Source organism: Mus pahari, chromosome 17, assembly GCF_900095145.1.
Source record: "Mus pahari chromosome 17, PAHARI_EIJ_v1.1, whole genome shotgun sequence".
NCBI classification, from domain to species: Eukaryota; Metazoa; Chordata; class Mammalia; order Rodentia; family Muridae; genus Mus; species Mus pahari.
The window spans coordinates 33,607,296-33,627,742 of NC_034606.1; the positions used below are offsets into that span (position 1 = coordinate 33,607,296).

Below are 20,447 nucleotides of genomic sequence, written 5' to 3' on the forward strand. Positions count from 1 at the left end.
TTGATTCATGCTCCGTTTCATTGTAGTAAGATGATCTTAGGCAACACTGATGAAAAGGAACTAAAACCTTTGCAAAAGCTTCTCTCACCTGCCGGCCATGGCAATCCACTGACTCCTATCTGCTGGGTGAGTTTGATGAACAAACAACCCTCTTCCCTGAGTTGATGCCTGCTCAACCCAAACAGTCAAGGTGTTTCTTAACTGGAACCTGTCCTGCTGGGGTGCCTCTCTAAGCAGGAAAGCACTTCTGTGAATGGTCTGCATCCTAGTAGCTCCTCCCTGGGGTCAGGCAGGGAAAGGGTGGGAGGAACTGAGACTTCCAGGGCTTGGGAGAAGCAGTTTCTCTTCCAGTCTATGCAAGCTTTCCTCCCTTTTTCTTCAGATCTGAGTACCAGTCCCTACAGGTTGAGAAGTGACTGTGGAGAACTTTCCACTGAGTCGTTTTTCTGTGGGAGAGGGTGGATGCAGCAGAGGCACTCCGGCAATGTGGATGCTGACCCAAGGGAATACCTCCTCCACCTACGCCCATTTCAGCAGCTTGTATCTCTTAGTTTCTCATCATGCAACATGAACAGCAATACTTCTTGCTCCTCAACAACTTAATCATATGTCAGACATATTTCTCCAGCACCCTAGGCCTTGGCCAGAGGGACTTATTAACCAAACATTTTTCTGTCTGGAGTCTCTTCTTGTTAACAGTGTCCGACAGATGATCAATAAGCCAGACTGTTTCGAATGGCACTCTGAATATTCCCAGGAAAGAGCAACTGTATGATGAGAGTGGCTAATGAACCCCTCAACGGGACATTTGCCACCCAGCCTGGGCTTCTGCTCAGGAAACTGGCTGCTGCCCCTCATCATGCATAAAGGGTTTTGTGGGGTATTTTTCTAAGTCTTGTTTGCAGCTGTCCCTCTCGTAGCTATCCCTTTTGCACTACCTGTTTTCCTTCTCGTCTGTGGGGACCCAATTACAGTGCCTAGATGGCTTCTCTAATCCATGGTGCCTGCTGTAGCTGATATCATTCAGGAACAGAGGTACAGCAGCTGCAGACAGATGTATCTCCCTTTGCCCACTGACTGTGAACCTGAGTCACAGCCTGAGCCTTCCTTCAGGTTTAAAATATGGGTTTGGAGACACTGTTTCCCAACTTACAGATAGTAATTTATTGATAGTGTACAAGACCTACCTTCATCCTCATCTGTGCAGGACCAGAGGTACAGAAGCCACACTCTCTGACTGAATATTTGTCTTCATTTCTCAGATAAGTGAAGTGAGGATTAGAAAATAAATTTCATTTGCTTTAAACAACTCAGCTGATAGGTGTTAAAGCTGAACCACTCCACACTTGTCTAAGGTCAGACTCCTGATTTTATGCCACTGGAACCTGCCTCAAACATACATACATACATACATACACACGCACACATATATACATATAGACACACATACATATGTACAACCACATATATACAAACATACACACATATATGAACACATATAAATACACACATATATGTGTATATATATACATACATACATACATACATACATACATATAGACAGATACACATACACACATGCCTATATATACATACACATATACACACATACAAACATACAGACACACACTGATCAGGTATTAGAGGAACACCTACAAAAGCTACTGGGTAGGAAATTCAAAGATCTGAACTTCCACAAGATCTACATTCAGACAATTATTTGGCTCTGGGGTGGATTTTCTAAGTTTCTGCTGTGTCCATGAGCCAGGTAGCTGACCTCACTGTAATTTAGAGTGTTCCTATATCATAAGTCCCTGCCCAGCATGCCTGTGGGCCTTACCATCTCCACCCTTGCTTGGGTTGGGGTTCTCTGGAGTGTTCAGAGGCCGGAGGGGAATGATGACATCATCCACATTGACCCCTTCTTCCCCATGCTTCTCAGAAACGTGGGTCACGAGTTCTGACTGATTTGGTGAGAAAAGATTACAGCATTTACACATGAAGATGGCTGTGTTTTCTGTAGGAAAAAAATAACATGGAGCATTGTTACTTCTCTGCCACATAAACAGTGATTACTGCAAAGAACAGAGGGACAGAGACAGAGGGACAGGGGGGTAGGTATTGTCATCCACTTCCTGCAGACTGTGTCCCCTTTGCAGACACCTCAGGTGGCCATGATGATAAGAATACTCTTTTTTACCTAGGATAGCAAAAACCATTCTCAACAATAAAAGAACCTCTGGTGGAATCACCATGCCTGACCTTAAGCTGTACTAAAGAGCAATTGTGATAAAAACTGCATGGTACTGGTACAGCGACAGACAAGTAGATCAATGGAATAGAATTGAAGATCCAGAAATGAATCCACCCACCTATGGTCACTTGATTTTTGACAAGGGGGCTAAAACCATCCAGTGGAAAAAAGACAGCATTTTCAACAAATGGTGCTGGCACAACTGGCGGCTATCATGTAGAAGAATGAGAATCGATCCATTCTTATCTCCTTGTACAAAGCTCAAGTCTAAGTGGATCAAAGACCTCCACATAAAACCAGAGACACTGAAATTGATAGAGGAGAAAGTGGGGAAAAACCTCGAAGATATGGGCACAGGGAAAAAATTCCTCAACAGAACACCAATGGCTTGTGCTGTAAAATCAAGAATTGACAAATGGGACCTCATAAAATTGCAAAGCTTCTGTAAAGCAAAAGACACAGTCCACAAGACAAAAAGGCCACCAACAGTTTGGGAAAGGATTTTTACCAATCCTAAATCTGATAGAGGACTAATATCCAATATATACAAAGAGCTCAAGAAACTGGACTCCAGAAACTCAAAAAACCCCATTAAAAAATGGGGTACAGAGCTAAACAAAGAATTCTCAACTGAAGAATATCGAATGGTTGAGAAACACCTGAAAAAATATTCAACATCCTTAGCCATCAGGGAAATGCAAATCAAAACAACCCTGAGATTCCANCTCACACCAGTCAGAATGGCTAAGATTAAAAATTCAGGTGACAGCAGATGCTGGCGAGGTTGTGGAGAAATAGGAACACTCCTCCATTACTGGTGGGATTGTAAGCTNGTACAACCACTCTGGAAATCAGTCTGGCGGTTCCTCAGAAAATTGGACATAGTACTACCGGAGGACCCAACAATACCTCTTCTGGGCATATACCCAGAAGATCTTCCAACTGGTAATAAGGACACATGCTCCACTATGTTCATAGCAGCCTTATTTATAATAGCCAGAAGCTGGAAAGAACCNAGATGTCCCTCAATAGAGGAATGGATACAGAAACTGTGGTACATTTACACAATGGAGTACTACTCAGCTATTAAAAACAATGAATTTATGAAATTCTTGGGCAAATGGATGTATCTGGAGGATATCATCCTTAGTGAGGTAACCCAATCACAAAAGAAGTCACTAGATATGCACTCACTGATAAGCGGATATTAGCCCAGAAACTTAGAATACCCAAGATACATTATGCAAAACACAAGAAAACCAAGAAGGATGACCACTGGGTGGATACTTCATTCTTCCTTAGAATAAGGAACAAAATACTCATGAAAGGATATAGGTACAGAGACAAAATTTAGAGCTAAGATGAAAGGATGGACTATCCAGAGACTACCCCATTCGGGAGTCCATCCTATCATCAGCCACCAAACCTAGATACTAATGCTCATGCCAACAAGATTCTGCTGAAGGGACCCTGATATTGCGGACTCTTGTGAGGCTATGCCAGTGCCTGGCAAACACAGAAGTGGATGCTCACAGCCAGCTATTGGATGGAACACAGGGTCGCCAATGGAGGAGCTAGAGAAAGTACCCAAGGACCTTAAGGGAGCTGCAACCCTGTAGGTGGAACAACAATATGAACTAACCAGTACCCCCTGAGTTTGTGTCTCTAGCTGCATATGTAGCAGAAGATGGCCTAATCGGCCATCATTGGGAAGAGAGGCCCCTTGGTCTTGCAAACTTTATATGACCCAGCACAAGGGAAGGCCTGGGCCAAGTAGTGGGAGTGGGTGGGTAGGGGAGCAGAGGTGGGGGGAGGGTATAGGAAACTTTCGGGATAGCATTTGAAATGTAAATAAAGAAAATAATAATAATTAAAAAATAAATAAATAAATTTAATAAAAAAAAAAAGAATACTCTTTTTTCTATATTTCAAAACTTTCTCCTGCAGAGACCAACGGGGACCTCCCTGTGACCCAAACCCACCCAGCAGCCCAAACTCCAGAGAAGCACAGTCAATGGAAACATAACCATGGTTTAACATGGAAGTTAACCTCAAGTCAAATCCTGCTTCCAGATGAAGGGAGAGGCACACTGCAGGTCACTTGGAATTCTAGCCAAACTCTCTCAGACCAGGTGCAAGGAAGCTCGCCCAAGGCAACACTTCCCGAGAACTAAGACCCTTGCAACAACTGAACTGAACGGCTGGCTCCTGCACCCAACGGGGCACAAAAGCTAGGAATGCACTGCTTTTAGTTAGTTAACTTTATATACTGATCACAGTCCACCTACTCCCTCTCCTCCGAGTCTCGCCCTCCCACCCCTCTTCCCCAATTCCCCCCTCCCTAGGTACCAATCTACCCTGGCGCATTAAGTCTTATCGGGACAAAACGCATACTATTGTATTGAGGTCAGACAAGGCAGCCCAGCTAGAGGAGAGGGCTCCAAAGGCAGGCAAGAGTCTGAGTCAGGGAGAGCCCCTACTCCAACTGGGAGGGGACCCACATGAAAACCAAGCTGCACATCTGCTACATATGTGTCCAGTCCATGCATGTTCTTTGGTTAGTGGCTCTGTAGGTCCTCTTGTGGTGTCTTTGGCCCCTCCGTCTCCCTCTATCTTTCCCAATCTTGTCCACAAGACTCCCTGAGCTCAGCCTAACATTTGATGTGAGTCTGCATCTGTTTCCCTCAGTCATTAAGGAAATGCAAATCAAAACAACCCTGAGATTCCACCTCGCACCAGTCAGAATGGCTAAGATCAAAAACTCACGGGACAGCAGCACATGCTGGAGAGGATGTGGAGAAAGGAGAACACTCCTCCCTGGCTGGGGGGGATGGCAAACTAGTACATACACCCTGGAAATCAATTTGGCAGTTTCTCAGAAAACTGGGAATAGTTCTACCTCAAGATCCAGCTGTAACACTCCTGGGCATGTACCCAAAAAAAATGCTTCACTACCCCACAAGGACACTTGCTCAACTATGTTCATAGTTTTATTCATAATAAAACTATCATGGATTTATTCAGCTTTATTCAGAATAGTCAGAAACTGGAAACAACCTAGATGTCCCTCAACTGAAAAATGAATAAAGAAAATGTGGTACATTTTCACAATGGAATACTATTCAGCTATTAAAAACAAAGACATCATGAAATTTTGCAGGCAAATGGATGGAACTAGAAAATATTGTCCTAAGAGAGGTAACCCATATCCAGAAAGACACACATGGTATTTACTCACTTATAAGTGGATATTAGCCATAAAGTACAGGATACCCACGCTACACTCCACTGACCCAAACAAGCTAAGGAACAAGAAGGACATAAGGGAAGATGCTTGACTGTCACTCAGAAGGGGGGCTGTGAGAGAAAAGGGGAGGCCCCTAAGAAGGTATAGAGGTGACCCTAGCTGAGACTCTTAGCAGTGGGGGATATGCAGCCTGCGGTGGCCACCTCCTGCATAGCCAGGCAGGACTTTCAATGAAGGGAGGGGGACACCAACCCATCCACAAAACCTTCAACACAAAATTTGACCCGTCAGGGATAAAGATGGATCAGAGATTGAGGGAACGGCCTGCCAATGCTAGCCAAACTTGAGACTCACTCCATGAGAGAGTTAAGCCCTGACACTATTAATGAAACTCTGTTTTGCCTGCAGACAGGAGCCTAGCATAACTGTCCTCTGAGAGGCTTCAGCCAGCAGCGGCTGACAGAATATGATGCTCTCTGCCACTTAATTCCTACCTAAACACTGTCACTGTTCAGAACAAAACTAATTACTCCTAACACAATCTTAGGTAAGAAGACATAATGAGGAGAAAGATCTCATATTTCACTTTGATAAAAGAACTATAGATACAAATAAAATCATTATATTTAGGACCCAAAAGCCATTACAAGGCAGGCTATTTGTTGACATTTTCACATATCTACTGAAATGGAGTAACTGGTACCATACAAAAGACCATGGCTTTTCAACCAGACTCCCATCCCTAAATGGATGAAGCACCTTGGAGAAGTTCAGGTACTCTCTCGGCAGCTGATGTCAGTGGGCAGAGAAGGTCAATACCTTCCCGGGTAGCAGACACCAGGGGATCCCACATGCTCCAAGGCCATGTTACAGCTGCCCTCTGCCTTGCCAGACAGCTCGAAACCACACACTGTCCAGTGCCCTATGGGACTGACATGTCAGCTATCAGAGCTGGGCACATATCCACCAATACCACAGACCTCTAGACCATAGACCACAGACCTTGCACTCTGTCCTGTTAAGTAGGAGCTACGTGTCTCTCTCAGTTTATCTTTCTGCCCATTTCACTAGATCCAGCCAGAGCAGTTCCTTCCCCCACAGACTCGTGCCCGGCCTGCTTCTTCCCTCACCTATCCCAGGACTTTCTGGCTGGTGTTCATGTCAGCACCAGCATAACCCTGGCACTCTGGTTAGCCTCCCAGGCAGCATGCGGGATTGTAGGCTCTAGGACACGGAATGGTACAGGTGCCATGAACTGTGTCATTTTACCTTTAAGAGACAATGCATCCCTTGTTGTCTTTATCCAGGAAAGCAGGCCATATCATGCAAAGGCTGGAGCCCGCAGGCCCGCCCCTCTCACCCACTGAGCACCACCACTCAGTCACTGCTGCCTCTTTCCGGAGCTCATCCATTCCCCTCTCCCTGCTGGGGCTCTCCCGAAGACCTGCAAACATGTCCTCACCTGTCATCTGAAAACAAAACCCTCTCTTGATCCCCACCCTCCTGCTCCATTTTTCTACTTCTCTTTGTAGCAAGAAAGAGAATATGAGTACCAGGGTGAGCAGCCACACAGCACTGCTGGTATAAGACCAAAAGCCAGCCAGGTCCAGGAAGTCACGGGAAGGAGACCCTCCCTGGACTCACAGGAAAGATCTCATCACAAACCGGCAGAGGACGTAAGGGCCTCAGAGATCAGTTCCTACCAAATATACGAAACCGAAATCTAACACAGCAGAACAGTGCTTTGTCCATAAAACATTCCCCTGAGTCCTATCAGCTGGTACTTCGTCTTTTCCAAGAAAGGTTTAATTCTTAGGGAATGAGAAACGTTTTCCAGGCAAGGTGTTGCATTATAACAACGCCTTTCTTTCTGCACAGAAAGAATGCTTTCTATGCTTTCTCAACGTGATTCTTGCTGATCATGCACATATCGACATGGTTTAGGCAGAAACTGGCTATAATCCCCAGCCCACAAGAGAGAAAACAGGCTAGAGTAGCAGTGGGACCAGAAGCCCGATGCCTTGTGTATTGGTTACTCCTGGGATGTGTTAAAACACCTAACAAAAGCAATTTAGTGAAGGGAGACTTTACTTGTCCTCACAGAGCTCAAGGCAGCTGGTCACACTGCCAGTCAGCAAGCAGAGACAACTGCTTAGTCCACTTTCTCCTTTTTCTTCAGTCTGGACCCTGGCACATGGAATGGGGGTCTGGACCCTGGCACATGGAATGGGGTCTCCCATTGTTAGAATGGGTCTTCCAATTCAGATTAGCAGACTCTGGGTTATGCTTCAGAGACATGATCTAGGTGACCCTAGGTCCTGTCCAATGGACAGTATTAACCATTACACCTTGACACCTGGTTTTGACATGGATATGTGAAGCTAGAAACCATGAGCTGAGCTCTACCAAGTTACAGCTAAAATACCCAGGATAGCTACAGGACTAAAGCCAGTCATGTCTGACACAAACTTGAACATATAATGATTAACTAACAGGCTATTAACAAGCCCTGATCCAATCTGTGGATACAAGGATGACTAGTCCCAGGCCTGCAGAGAAGTGAGCCCTCAATCCACCATGTCACAGACAACACAGAGCCACTGTTTCTTACAGTTTGCCATGGTGTAACTTCCCAGCCAGCCTCTACTAGTCTAATGTTCCAATATCATTTCCCAGACGTTCTCAGAAGACTGAGAACCTTGTGACATTTAGCAGTGGAGAATGTCTGGGGACCGCAGAGTTATTATAAGGCCTCTGTCAGTTCAAAGGCACAGTAAACATCATGTGGAGATTAAACAAATATGATGACTTTTTGGAAGACAGCTCCAGAGAGGGCCTGGGTACCCCAGGATGACACCCAGCTTGGCCATCTGCTATGAATTAGCATGAGCTTCCCCTGTACCCACTGTGTGTTCAGCTGTTGGGTGGAGAACTATGCCTGCAGTTCCAAGTGAGGACAAACACAAGCCCTGAGACCCAGGGCCATGCCCAGAAATGTGGGTTCAGTAAAGCATGCGACAGGGCTCAATGAAAAACCCTGGCCCAGAAAAAGTCCACTGGGACAGAAGTTTCTCAGAAGGGAATGAGACCAAGAGACAGACCCTAGAAAACATCACATAGGATGGTAACTCCCAGAAATGGGGGTGTTAAAAGAGCAGAGACTTGGGGCCCCAGGGTGTGGGGAGGTCGGGGGGGGGGGATGAGGACATCCTCTTGGAGACTGGGGGCGGGGAGAATTGGGAAAGAGGATGGGGGGTGGAACAGTCGGAGAGTGGACCCAAAGGGGAATAAAGTCTGGACTGTAAAGAAGATTAAAGAATAAAAAGTAAAAAGTAAAAAGTAAAAAGTAAAAAGTAAAAGAGCAGAGCAGGGCAGGAATTAGCATGGCTGAAAGGTCCAGCAGTGATGGCTTCACTCTCAGAGCTAGTCCCCAGTCCCTCACTCATGTGCTACCCCAGCTCCCTCAAGTTCAGCCCTGCTGAGAAGCACACTACACCAATCCTCTGCAAATGGGGGGATTTGTTTACCTACTGCAGCAGAAAACAGCAAGAGCCTGAGCTGCATGAGGAGACAGAAAAAATGGGGTTGGGGGAGAACTGGCATGATACAAGAGGTCACTAAAAGGGTCTGCCAAGAATAGAGATGGGCATGAGGGCGAGATAGGCAGGGCTGAGAGAAGAAACACACCAGGCAGAACAATGCTTGTGACCGGATGTGAGTAGCAGAGGGCAGGCAGGTGAGGGCCTCTGCTCGGTTACTAACAATGTAATTATGTCTTCAATAACTGCCTGCCCCAGACACCCAGGACAAAGCCCAGGGCGTACCCTCTTGAGCAAAGGCCTCCAACATAGGTGACCGAGCACGTCTTGGAGATGTTCTTAGAGCCATGCATGAACAGCAAAATGCCAAAGCATAGAAAAGGGGCACTGTATTATGCTGTACTCCCTCAAATGTTGAGGATTATTAATACACTAAAATAACAGCAGAAGAACCACTTCTATTTCTACAGTGGCCAGATATGAAAAGTGTATCTTATATCCTGAAATATAGTCCTAATTATGTTGTCAGCTAGCTCTGATGAGGATGTGATAATTTGGATGCATTTTGGGGTCCAATTACTATGCTCTCCTCCTTAACAAAAGACCTCAGAGGAAAAATGACAAGCTCAGCACAAGGAGACCCACAGCAAACAGTCTGTGCATGAGCATGCAGTTCCCCTGAATTATCTCTGCACTGTTCCGGAGGAAACCCTTCAGATGCTGCCACACGCAAGTCCTCATTCTGCATTCTAAGCTAAGGGGCAGCCAGGTCCTCTGTGGACCTCTGGCCTAAACTGCCCTAGGGACCCTTAGATGAACAAGGGTTCTGCCCCAGCCCTCCCAGAAAGTGACCATGAACTGGACTGTGAGTCTGGGGTTCCAAAGAATAATTGAATGTTAGTGGAGCTATGGTCTAGAGCCACAGACTTTAGTCCCTATGAAGAACATTCTGGCACCTGACACACTAACACCCTCTTCTGTTGTTCCTGGTAAGTCCATTTGGCATAACTAAATTAAAACAGGGCTCTGGCCTCTGTGGTTTCAGCCCTTCCGCCACCAGGGCCTTTGACTACAGAAGTAACTGTGAGTTCCTGCTCATTGTGAAACAGTGACAAACAGAATCAGAGGCAACAGAATCACTGAGGGCTGCAGCACATCTTCAGACCTGCTGCGTATCGAGTCAGGAAAACAGAGAAGCAAGGAGGATCCTTCTCATGTCTTTGAGGGCCTTTTCCATCCTTTCAGGGGCTTCCACGCTCTCTCCAAATCCAGACACAGCATGGGGAAGAGTAGAAGAGGCATGGGGTGTCACTGACATGGGTGGTGTGGTCAGGAGCCCTGGGTGAAATCTTATAATACTCTTTCTTACAGGAATATCCTTAGGGACACATACCTGTCTACACTATCTTGTGAAGCTTCTCAGGCCTGCCTGTCAGGATTCCAGGATTCCCTCTGACTGCCTGTGCATCTATGGACAGAACTTTCTAACTCAATACATAAAAGGCCAAAGGCCCAGAATACCTCTGTGTTCTGTTTTATCTAGCAAAGTGTGCAACCTGAGCAGACCAGGAGTCAGGACTCTCAGGAAAGAGGCAGACAGACACATGTGCCTGGGGCAATACACAGCCCACAAGCAATTCCTACATCTTACCCTCTCCTGAGGGCGGGGCAAGACTGGCATGTCTGTCATCTAGAGCCTGTCAGCCTAATGAGGCCAGACTCTGAGAACACAGACCATGGCGAGAGGGAGACCACTGCTGGCAAACTTCTCAGCACTCTGGACTCCGAACTCTCCTGAAATTGATTTCATCCACACGAAATTGACTGAAATGAAAAATGTAAGGCTAGCTAGAGGCAAGGCAAGACATGACAGGTGAGTGGCCCAAAGCCCACTGAGGAGATGCAGAGGCTGGTGTCAGAATACGGGCAGGAGCCAGGCCAAGGCATCCTGCACAGACATATACCCTCAGTCAAAAGCAGCCCAATGCACAGCTGACACTCCAAACACGGTGGCAAAAGGACCCAGAAAGATGGAGTATATGAATCCATTCTTCTCACTACCACCAGCTAAAAGCTTCGAGCTTACAGATAAGACAAACACAGGGAAACTCAAACTTGAGACAGGCCAACTTACAACCATGAGACCTAGGGAACAGCACAGCACTGGATGCTTTGGGTCTCATCCTGCCTCCTGCAGCTAGTCTGAAACCCAAGAGGCCACAGATCTGGAAACTCCAGCAAAAGCCTGTTTTCCACCCGAAAGACAAGTAGGAATTACCAAGTAAATGAGGCACTCTATGCCCCACCACAACCAAACACCTCAATAAACGTTGGCCCTGGTTCCGTCCTACATTCAAAAGTTAAGAGGGAACCAGGACTCTCACAAGTATCCAGCCATAATGCTCATGCCAGCTCTGGACTAAAGTGCTACGGAAGGCCACAGGTGAGAAGCACTGAGACCCATCACTAGGCCTCACTGTGCAAGCCAATGTTGGCAGAGTCAGTGTGGGCCAGGATTTCACCAATTTACCCCAGAGTCAATACGGGTAGTGCAGAGCCAAGAGTCCATCACCTAGCCCAGTGGGAATCTGGCCTCCACCACCCTGCCTGTTGGGAGTCTGGACTCCATCACTCAGCCCATTAGAACCCTGGACTCTGCCACCCAGCCCACTGGAGCCTGGACTTGACCGCCCAGCCTAGTGGAAGCCTGGATTCCAACACTCAACCCAGTGTCAAAAGAAGTACAGAATCAGGGAAGATGAATGCAGGCCCACTGACCCTCTCCCACAACAGAGTCAAGAGCACCAGCCTAGGCAGAAGAGCTAAATAAGATCCCAAACAGCCATTACTCATGACCATTCATTGCTCTTAAAAAAAAAAAAAAAAAAACAAAACAGGAGAATAGTATGAGGAAGGATAGAAGGTGATCAACAGACATCATCAAGATGTCACAGACAAGAGGATGCTACAGATGTTGTTGAGCCACCACGTAGGTCCTCTGAAAGAGCAGCAAGTGCTCTAAACCTTGCTGATCTGTCGGGGACTAAAGCAACCACCACAAAGATGTCTTCGAAAGCAAATCTAAGCAGCACATGCCGTGAGAACTGGAGTTCCTCATCCCAAGAGAAAGAGCAGGCAAGGGAGTACCTACTGGAAAGTTCAGAGCAGAGAACTAAAGCGGCTACCACCAAAACAGTACCAGACAAAAGCCTTCAATGCTGGGCTCAAACCCACATGACAAGAGCAGGGGAGACTGCGATGCTGAGCACGGAAGAGCAGGCACACCCATGGCCTGGAAAGGGTAGTGAAGAGAGTGCAGGGACCCAGGAGTCGCAGCAAAAGAACTAAAACACAGCAGAGACCAGGGATGAGAAAAGGATCCTGGAACTGGGGAAACGTGGTAAAAAATTATGACTGAAAACTTGTAAATTAAAATAAATAAATAAATAAATAAATAAAACCAATGGATTTAAGAAGCTGAGCAAAGCCCAAACAAGATAATCAAATAAATCTACTCCAAGAAATATAATCAAACTTTGAGAACTAAAAACCAGAGAAATATATGAGAACAGCAAGAGAGAAAAGAAAACAATTTCCTATCAGGAGAGTCACCCAGGAGAGAGCAGATTTCTCCCCAGACAGCGGAGGCCAGAAGAAAGCACCACAACCCACTGAGACGTGGTGGGAGGGTGGAGCACACAGCTCACAGAGGCACAGCCATGGTGCAGTCTAAGCGTAGGAACTGCAGCAGCTCTGGCCCTCCATGCCTAACTGCATAGCCCATACCTCCCGTACCTTTCATGAGCCTCCACTCAGGAGCCATTGCCTCACCAGCCCATCATCTTCCTCTTAGTAACAATGCTTATGGAACTCCATTAAGAATCCAAATCAGTTACATGAATTAATGACTGCAAAAAGCATAAGCATTTATCAGCAACCACAAGTAGTCAGAACGCCACCTTGCTACGCTATTAAATTACTCCACATAAAGACCGTACTTTAAAAATCACTTACTTCTGCGCCTTGATTTGCATAAATCGCCGTCTCTGCTCTCCAACTATTTTTTATTTGGGTGAATTAACTGCAAGAGTTCAACAGCTAAAGCCAAGTCCCTACTGAACTGTCTGTCTTATGAGAAGATATGGCAAGAACATCCTTATATTTTTTGTTTTTCTGCTTTTCGCTTGACCTTAAGTTATTAAATTTATAGACGCTAGCAGCTTCCAAAATAGGAGTGGAAATGGTTTAACATGAAGCCAGACTGTTGTCACATCTAACATAATGACTAAAGTCTGATATATTGTGCAGCTTTGTGCAATATGACACCTGCTTCTACTTGCTTCCCTGATGCAGCAGGCAGTACATCAGTCCCATAAAATCCTTCCTTCCTTTGTTTTCTTTTTCTTTGATAGATAGATAGATAGATAGATAGATAGATAGATAGATAGATAGATAGATTAATTACACACTACCTGCTGTAGTGCCCCTGAAGGTCGGAAAAGGGCATCAGATCTCCCAAAAATGGAGTTACAGATATTTTTGAGGTAGTATGTGGGTCCTGGGAGTGGAACCCAGGTCGTCTGAAAGAGCAGCAAGTGCTTTAAACCTGTAAGCTGTCTCTCCAGTCCCCACCCTTCCTTTATCTTTAAAGGAAGAACATCAGATTAGTATGTTTTCCTTCATTCCATTTACTCTGAAGAACCTTTAACTACCTGTGTATATATTCCATGCTATCACCATCACCATTATCATCACCATCATCACCATCACCACCACAATCATTGTCGTCATCACTAATGTCACTATCATCACAAACATCATCACCATCACCATGATCACTATCAGCATCATAACCACCACTGCCAGCAGCAGCACCATCATCACCATGGTTACTAGTGTCGCCTCTGCTGTTATTAGCACGGTCATCAATACCACCGCCACCACTTTCACCACCACCACCATCACCATTATCATCACTGCGATCATCACCATCACTTATTAAAGCCTGCTGGGATTAAAATTTAAAAAGGATGAAGTAAGCAAAGAGGAGGTTTATAGTCATCAAGCTCTCGCCCTCAGCCAGTACCACACAGGCTCACATTACCTATACTTAGAATTCCAGTCAAGCCTCTATATTTCTCCACTGGAGGACAGCGTCTAGTCTAAGAAGCACTATCAATTTACATGTCACTAAAAGTGCAAGAACAAAGGTGAGTAGACTAAGATATGCACACTTCAGGTCACACCAACTGAGAGGCCTCTTGGTGCCAGAGCTGCTTCAGTCAATGGCCTTTCGTAAAGCTTTCATGATCCAGTGGAGGCTACGCAGGTCTGGCACACACTAAGTACTAGACAGGCTGGCTATGAACTCAGGGAAATCTGACTCCTGCTCCTTCTTCCCCCCTGTAGGACATCACTTCCCAGTCTGCGCCCACACACTGACTGCAAGCTACTCTTTAAGGACAAATATCCAGACATCTGAATAAAACAACTGCAGGTACTATCAGACTCCTGTCACACACCTGGCCATCATGCTGCCAGCCTAAAGGGCATCCCTACATTTCCTTAAGACACTAGTACCCCATCAGAAAATCACAGTGCATGGAGATTATTGTAACAGGCCACATTTCTAGCACGTGTGAGACTTCCATGATACAGAATGAGATGAACCTACTATGTGAAGTGAGCTATCTTCCTTAACCATGACGCCATCATACAATGTACAATCTGGCCACCTACACAGAGGAGCAGGGCAACCAAGCCATCCACAGAGACATGATCCTGTGGTACAGGTGAGCAAATGCAACTAGCCTAAGAGGATGCCCTGTGGAGTTCTGAGGTGTTGCGCTCAGCTCTAAAGATGAACTTAAAAGTCAGGATGTAGAAAGTGGACTGTGACCATACAAACATCTACATAGAGCAACTGTGTCTGGAGAAGCTGTGAGCTCCCACAGATAAGGAACTGGCCTGTCAGGGAATGTGGCCTACAGGGTCCAGGAGATAGAAACACAGCTCAGCAGGATACTGGAGGGCAGCAGCAGCCAAAAGACAGAACTGAGACCCTGACCAAAGCAGGCACCTCTGCAGGCAACCAGCTCCTCAAAGGCTACCATGAGCAGCCAGGAAAGGCTAGGAATGGGGCTGTCCAGGAGGCCCAGAGGTAGCAGGCAAGTATAGGAAACCTGTGTCCTATGTCCAGATAGCAGGGACCCAAATGCAGGCTCTGGGTTAGGAATCTCCCAGAAAGCTCCTAAATCTATTTGGCAGACCACAGAAGTCAACACAGTCCCAGGGATGCTGGTCAGTAGTTTTTTCATAAAAGCTTTCACACTTCAGTGACATCTGGGAGATAGCTGCTACCTTACAGGAAGACAGCCAGAGGAAGCGGCGTGAGGAAACAGACGCAGAAATGTAGCTCGCTGTGAGAGTGAGAGAAAGAAGTGGAAATACAGAGTCTGCCCAGCCATGAGGCTCCCAACAACTAGTTCTAGGGACAGGCCCTGGAAATGCAGGGGATGCATGAGGGTATTTTGTATATTATAGTCTACCTTGAGGACAGCTCAGTGTTCCACCAGAATGGTCTGAGCTAGGTATCTAGCACTCAGGTAGAAATCCAGGTGGTAAGGCAAACCTGTCACCAGGGGGATAGAGACAGATGGACCTCGGAAGCTCAGTAGTCAGCCAATTTACCAAAAATGGCAAGCTCCAAATTCAGTAAGAGAGCCTGTCTCAAAATAAAAGGTAGAGAAGCAATCAAGAACTTCTGGATGGGCTGGAGAGATGGCTCAGTGGTTAAGAGCATTGTCTGCTCTTCCAGAGGACCTGAGTTCAATTCCCAACAACCATATGATAGCTCACAAATATCTGTTCTGGGATCTGATGCCCTCTACTGGTGTATCTAAAGACAGCTACAGTGTACTCATATACATAAATAATTCTTTTTTTTTTTTTTTGATTGTCTATATTTTAATTGGGACCAACTCTTTAAAAACAGATTGCTTTCTGCTTAAACACAGAACATTATAATTAAAAAAGCAAGTACATTTCAAAGAATACATTCATTGAAAGTTATTAATTTACTATAAATTACTAAGCTTAAGATGAAAGGATGGACTATCCAGAGACTACCCCATCCGGGAATCCATCCTATCATCAGCCACCAAACCTAGATACTAATGCACATGCCAGCAAGATTCTGCTGAAGGGACCCTGATATTGCGGCCTCTTGTGAGGCTATGCCAGTGCCTGGCAAACACNGAAGTGGATGCTCACAGNCAGCTANTGGATGGAACACAGGGTCCCCAATGGAGGAGCTAGAGAAAGTACCCAAGGAGCTGAAGAGGGCTGCAACCCTGTAGGTGCAACAACAATATGAACTAACCAGTACCCCCTGAGCTCGTGTCTCTAGCTGCATATGTAGCAGAAGATGGCCTAATCAGCCATCATTGGGAAGAGAGGCCCCTTGGTCTTGCAAACTTTATATGACCCAGCACAAGGCAAGGCCTGGGCCAAGTAGTGGGAGTGGGTGGGTAGGGGAGCGGGGGCGGGGAGGGGGTATAGGGAACTTTCGGGATAGCATTTGAAATGTAAATAAAGAAAATAATAATAAAAAAATTAAAAATAAATAAATAAATTACTAAGCTTTTCTAGCAACGCATAGAAAAACAAAGAACTTCTGCATACTGATGGCAACTTCTAACTTCCCTATGCACTTGCACAGGCAAGTGTACAAGCACAAACATATGTGAACACAGATACACATACATATGTACATACATACAGGCACATCCAGACACACGTGTGCACACACACACACATATATACCACAAATATACAAACACATACATACATACATATATTCATACATACACAAATACACATGCAATCACACATACAGAAATATACATACATACAAAGAAATACATATACACACAAACATACATCTATACACATATACACATCCATGTACACATACAGAAACACATGCATACATACACATACATACAGCACTTGAGTTGGTGTCAGAGGAGATGGATAATGAAACAAAACAACAGAGCGTGCTTCCTGAAGGCAGATGTCAACAATCCCCAACAGCTCTGCATTCCTAGAAGGCACCTACTGCTGGGCACCAGACTGAGGAAGATGTTCACGCCAAGTTCAGTTCTGAACACAGTGACAAATCAAAGGGCGAAAAAGCTGCCGTGGTGGAAGAAAGCTAAGTGGAGGTCTGTGAGGACTGTCCCTGTCTTTCTCTCACAGGGGCAGGCTAGACTGATAAGAGGGACCCAACTGAAAAAGTCAGGAAACTGATTTCACAGTTGCAAAGTCAACTCAGCTTTGGAATAAATGAGAAAATATACTTCAGACACACAAAGTATGTGTCTTACAAGTAGACACTCTGTGAGCACAGTAAGTGCAGACTGCCTAGCCTCCAGGCAGCAGATTCCAGCGCTGCAATGTATAGGCCAGGTAAGTGGGGCACTAGGTGAGGAGAGGGTCCAGGTCAGTGGAGACTGAAGTGAGTAGAGGACCCAGGTCAATAGACAGCCAGGTGACTAGGAGGCCTGGGGAAGTAGAGGACGTGGGTAGGTAGACCTACCCAGGGTTCAGTGTTTTACAAGTGTCCACGTACCTTCCACAGAACAGTGCATCAAGATTCCACAGCCCGCGCGCTATCCCAACCTTCCCTGCCAGCCTGGCTGCAGAATAAGATCTATGCTACCTCCAGCCGTAAATAATATCCACACGCTTCTTCACATCGGTGACTAACTTCATCATCACTGCTGTCCTGGGAAGTAGCCAAATGGGTGGTGCTATCACCACCACCACCATCATCATCATCACCATCATCATCACCCTCACGACAATCAATATTAGCAGCAGCAACAGCATCACCATCAACACTATCGCCCTCACGACCATACACAGCAGCAGCCGCAGCAGCAGTATCACCATCCTCACCATTACCACCGTAATCATCACCTCCGTCACCATCCCCACTTACGGAAGAGAAGCCTCGGGCTGAGAGATGTTAACCAGCTGCCAAGGATCTCCCAACCAAATAAATAATAACACCACCAAAGCTTCAACAAGGCCTTCCAAGTTGCCTGCCACATCAGCCGACCTCTGGTGTCAGCGTGTTGTTTGATGGAATACTCATAGTGGTTGCTGAGAGGAATGTGAGACTTGCTGTCCCCAACCTAACCAGTATTATAATCAAAGGAATAATTAGAATTTAGAAGAGACAGTAGATTAGAACAGGAGCTGTGTTCCCTGTGGATTATTATTTGCTAACAGGAAATAACTTGATGCGAATTCACCCTAACCATATATACTTACTAATCTCTGCCCACCACACAGCTTAGGGACAGCTCAAAACCAGGCAACAGTGAACCACCATTCCAGGTGGACAACTTTTCCCAAATATATGTGCTAACATCACCCTCTGGTGGTCATCTGCGACAATACAACAAAATTTGAAACAAAGCAACCACCCTGACTTTGCTAGACACTGTTCTGCTTAGTATATTACCCTACTTAGCTAGCCTTCACATTTACCTCACCAAAGAGAGGCTTTTGTGCCCACCTGGCAATGAGAAGACTAGGCCATGTAAGGCACTACTGGTTCACACGGCAGGTGGGCACACAGTAGGAACTCAATCCAAAGTCACAATCAAATCTACACCCAGAATGGACTTGTCCCGGCAGCCCAGGGGCACCTGGTCAACCCTGGCAGGTGAGTCAGGCCAGAGTCAACTCTGAACAGACTTCTCTCATAACCAGTCACTGCCTGGCCTGAAAGCTACAAAGCACAATTCTGCAGAGCAGCCAGAACGCTAAGCGGGAAGCTCAGCACTGGCACCCATGTGCACTGATGTGAGGGACAGAGTGGGGGGTCGAATAAGAATGGTGCCCATCGGCTCAAATATTTGAGTGCTTAGCCAGTGGGGTGGCACTATTTGAAAGATTGAGACGAATTAAGAGGTGTGACCTTGTTGGAGGGAGTGTGTCACTTAAGGGGCTGGGCTTTGGGGTTTCCAAAGAACATATGCCAGGCCAAGTTCTCTCTCTTCCTTCTGGATGTAGCTCTCCGCTACTGCTCCAGGGCCTGCCTCCATGCCAGAATGATAAGAGACTAAACCTACTGTAACAAAATTGTAAGCGAGGCCCAACTAAATGCTTTCCTTCCTAAGAGTTGCCTCGGTCGTGGTATCTCTTCACAGAAATGGAACAGTGACTAAGGCAGACAGTGACTGAGGCATGGGCCCTGTGACACAGAACAGGCTTCCCCAGTGTGGCCTGGGGAGGGCAGGGGTAATCATAACCTGTTACAGGTCACTCTGCTGGTCATGTGTATGCCAGTGGCATCTATTCAGCTACTCACTTATGTGATATACACGCTACCAACATGCTACGCTTTAGTCTATGAAAATTTACAGAGCTAATATTAAATGATACAAATGTAAATGCCAGGTGGGTCTCTGAATATTCAGAGAGGGGAAGATGGCTCTGAGCTTGGTATTAGCTGTGGGTGTGTGGACTGTGGTGTCTGATGGGACACTGTTGCCAGTAACTTGAAAGCAGCCTGTTACTTCAGAAGGATGATGAGCAAAGCCAGAAAGTCACTTGGGCACTTGGGAGCACTGTGCTGGCGTCGGGGGTAGTACTCTTGCCCTCTTAAACAGGCAATGGAACTTCTGCTGCTTCTACTTTCAATGTGGGAATCGTGGCAGAAACTTGGCTGCTCAGAGGCATCGGGTGAGTTATGGGTGGTGGCCTCCACCATTTCCTGATGGATTGCACTATTGATTTCTGCATCAGGGCCTCATGGTCCCCACAGGTCTACTGGGTTCAGGGACAATCCCTGTCTCTCTTAGTGTTTGTGGTGTCCCCATGGAAAGGGCCACATTTTTTTTTCCCGTGATCACCCTGTTCAGTGCGAATTTACTTCATTGCACAGGGCTCTCTCTTTGAGAGTGTTTAAAAATAACTTTAAAATTTTCATGTCAAATTTTACCATGGAAGAAATGTGTATGCATAAAATTATAATGCCACTGTTGGCCCAGCCATAATTATAGCTGATATTGTACATTCCTCATTTTATTTTGTTAATTCAAATTCAGCAGAGAAATGCCTCTGGGATTTCTCCCTGGCATTTAATAAAGCCGTTAACTTTGTGAGCTGTAGAGGTTGGTGTGTGCATCAGCATTCTCTGAGATGCCTGGTAATCCCACACATTAAAGGTGTGCATTCCTTGAGGCATCAACAGGACTGGGCTGGCATAGTACCTTGGGGGTTATCTGTGGGCAGGAGAGGCTGGTGTCTTGTCTGTCAAAGCTCCCCTTGCTTTGGCATGGTTTACACAGGCTTTAAATATGGCTAACCTACGACCAGCTTCCACTTCCAA

At 46.0% G+C, this 20,447-nt stretch overlaps 1 protein-coding gene across 2 annotated transcripts in view; it reads right to left on the reverse strand.

Annotated features, from left to right (window-relative positions):
* Positions 1-20,447, reverse strand: part of Zfat (zinc finger and AT-hook domain containing) — a 179,582-nt gene that overhangs the window by 143,525 nt on the left and 15,610 nt on the right. For both annotated transcript variants that reach the window (XM_021216301.2, XM_029548215.1), the window contains exon 2: positions 1,841-2,017. In XM_021216301.2, coding sequence (XP_021071960.1) covers positions 1,841-2,017 — 177 coding nt within the window. The remainder of the gene's footprint in view (positions 1-1,840; positions 2,018-20,447) is intronic.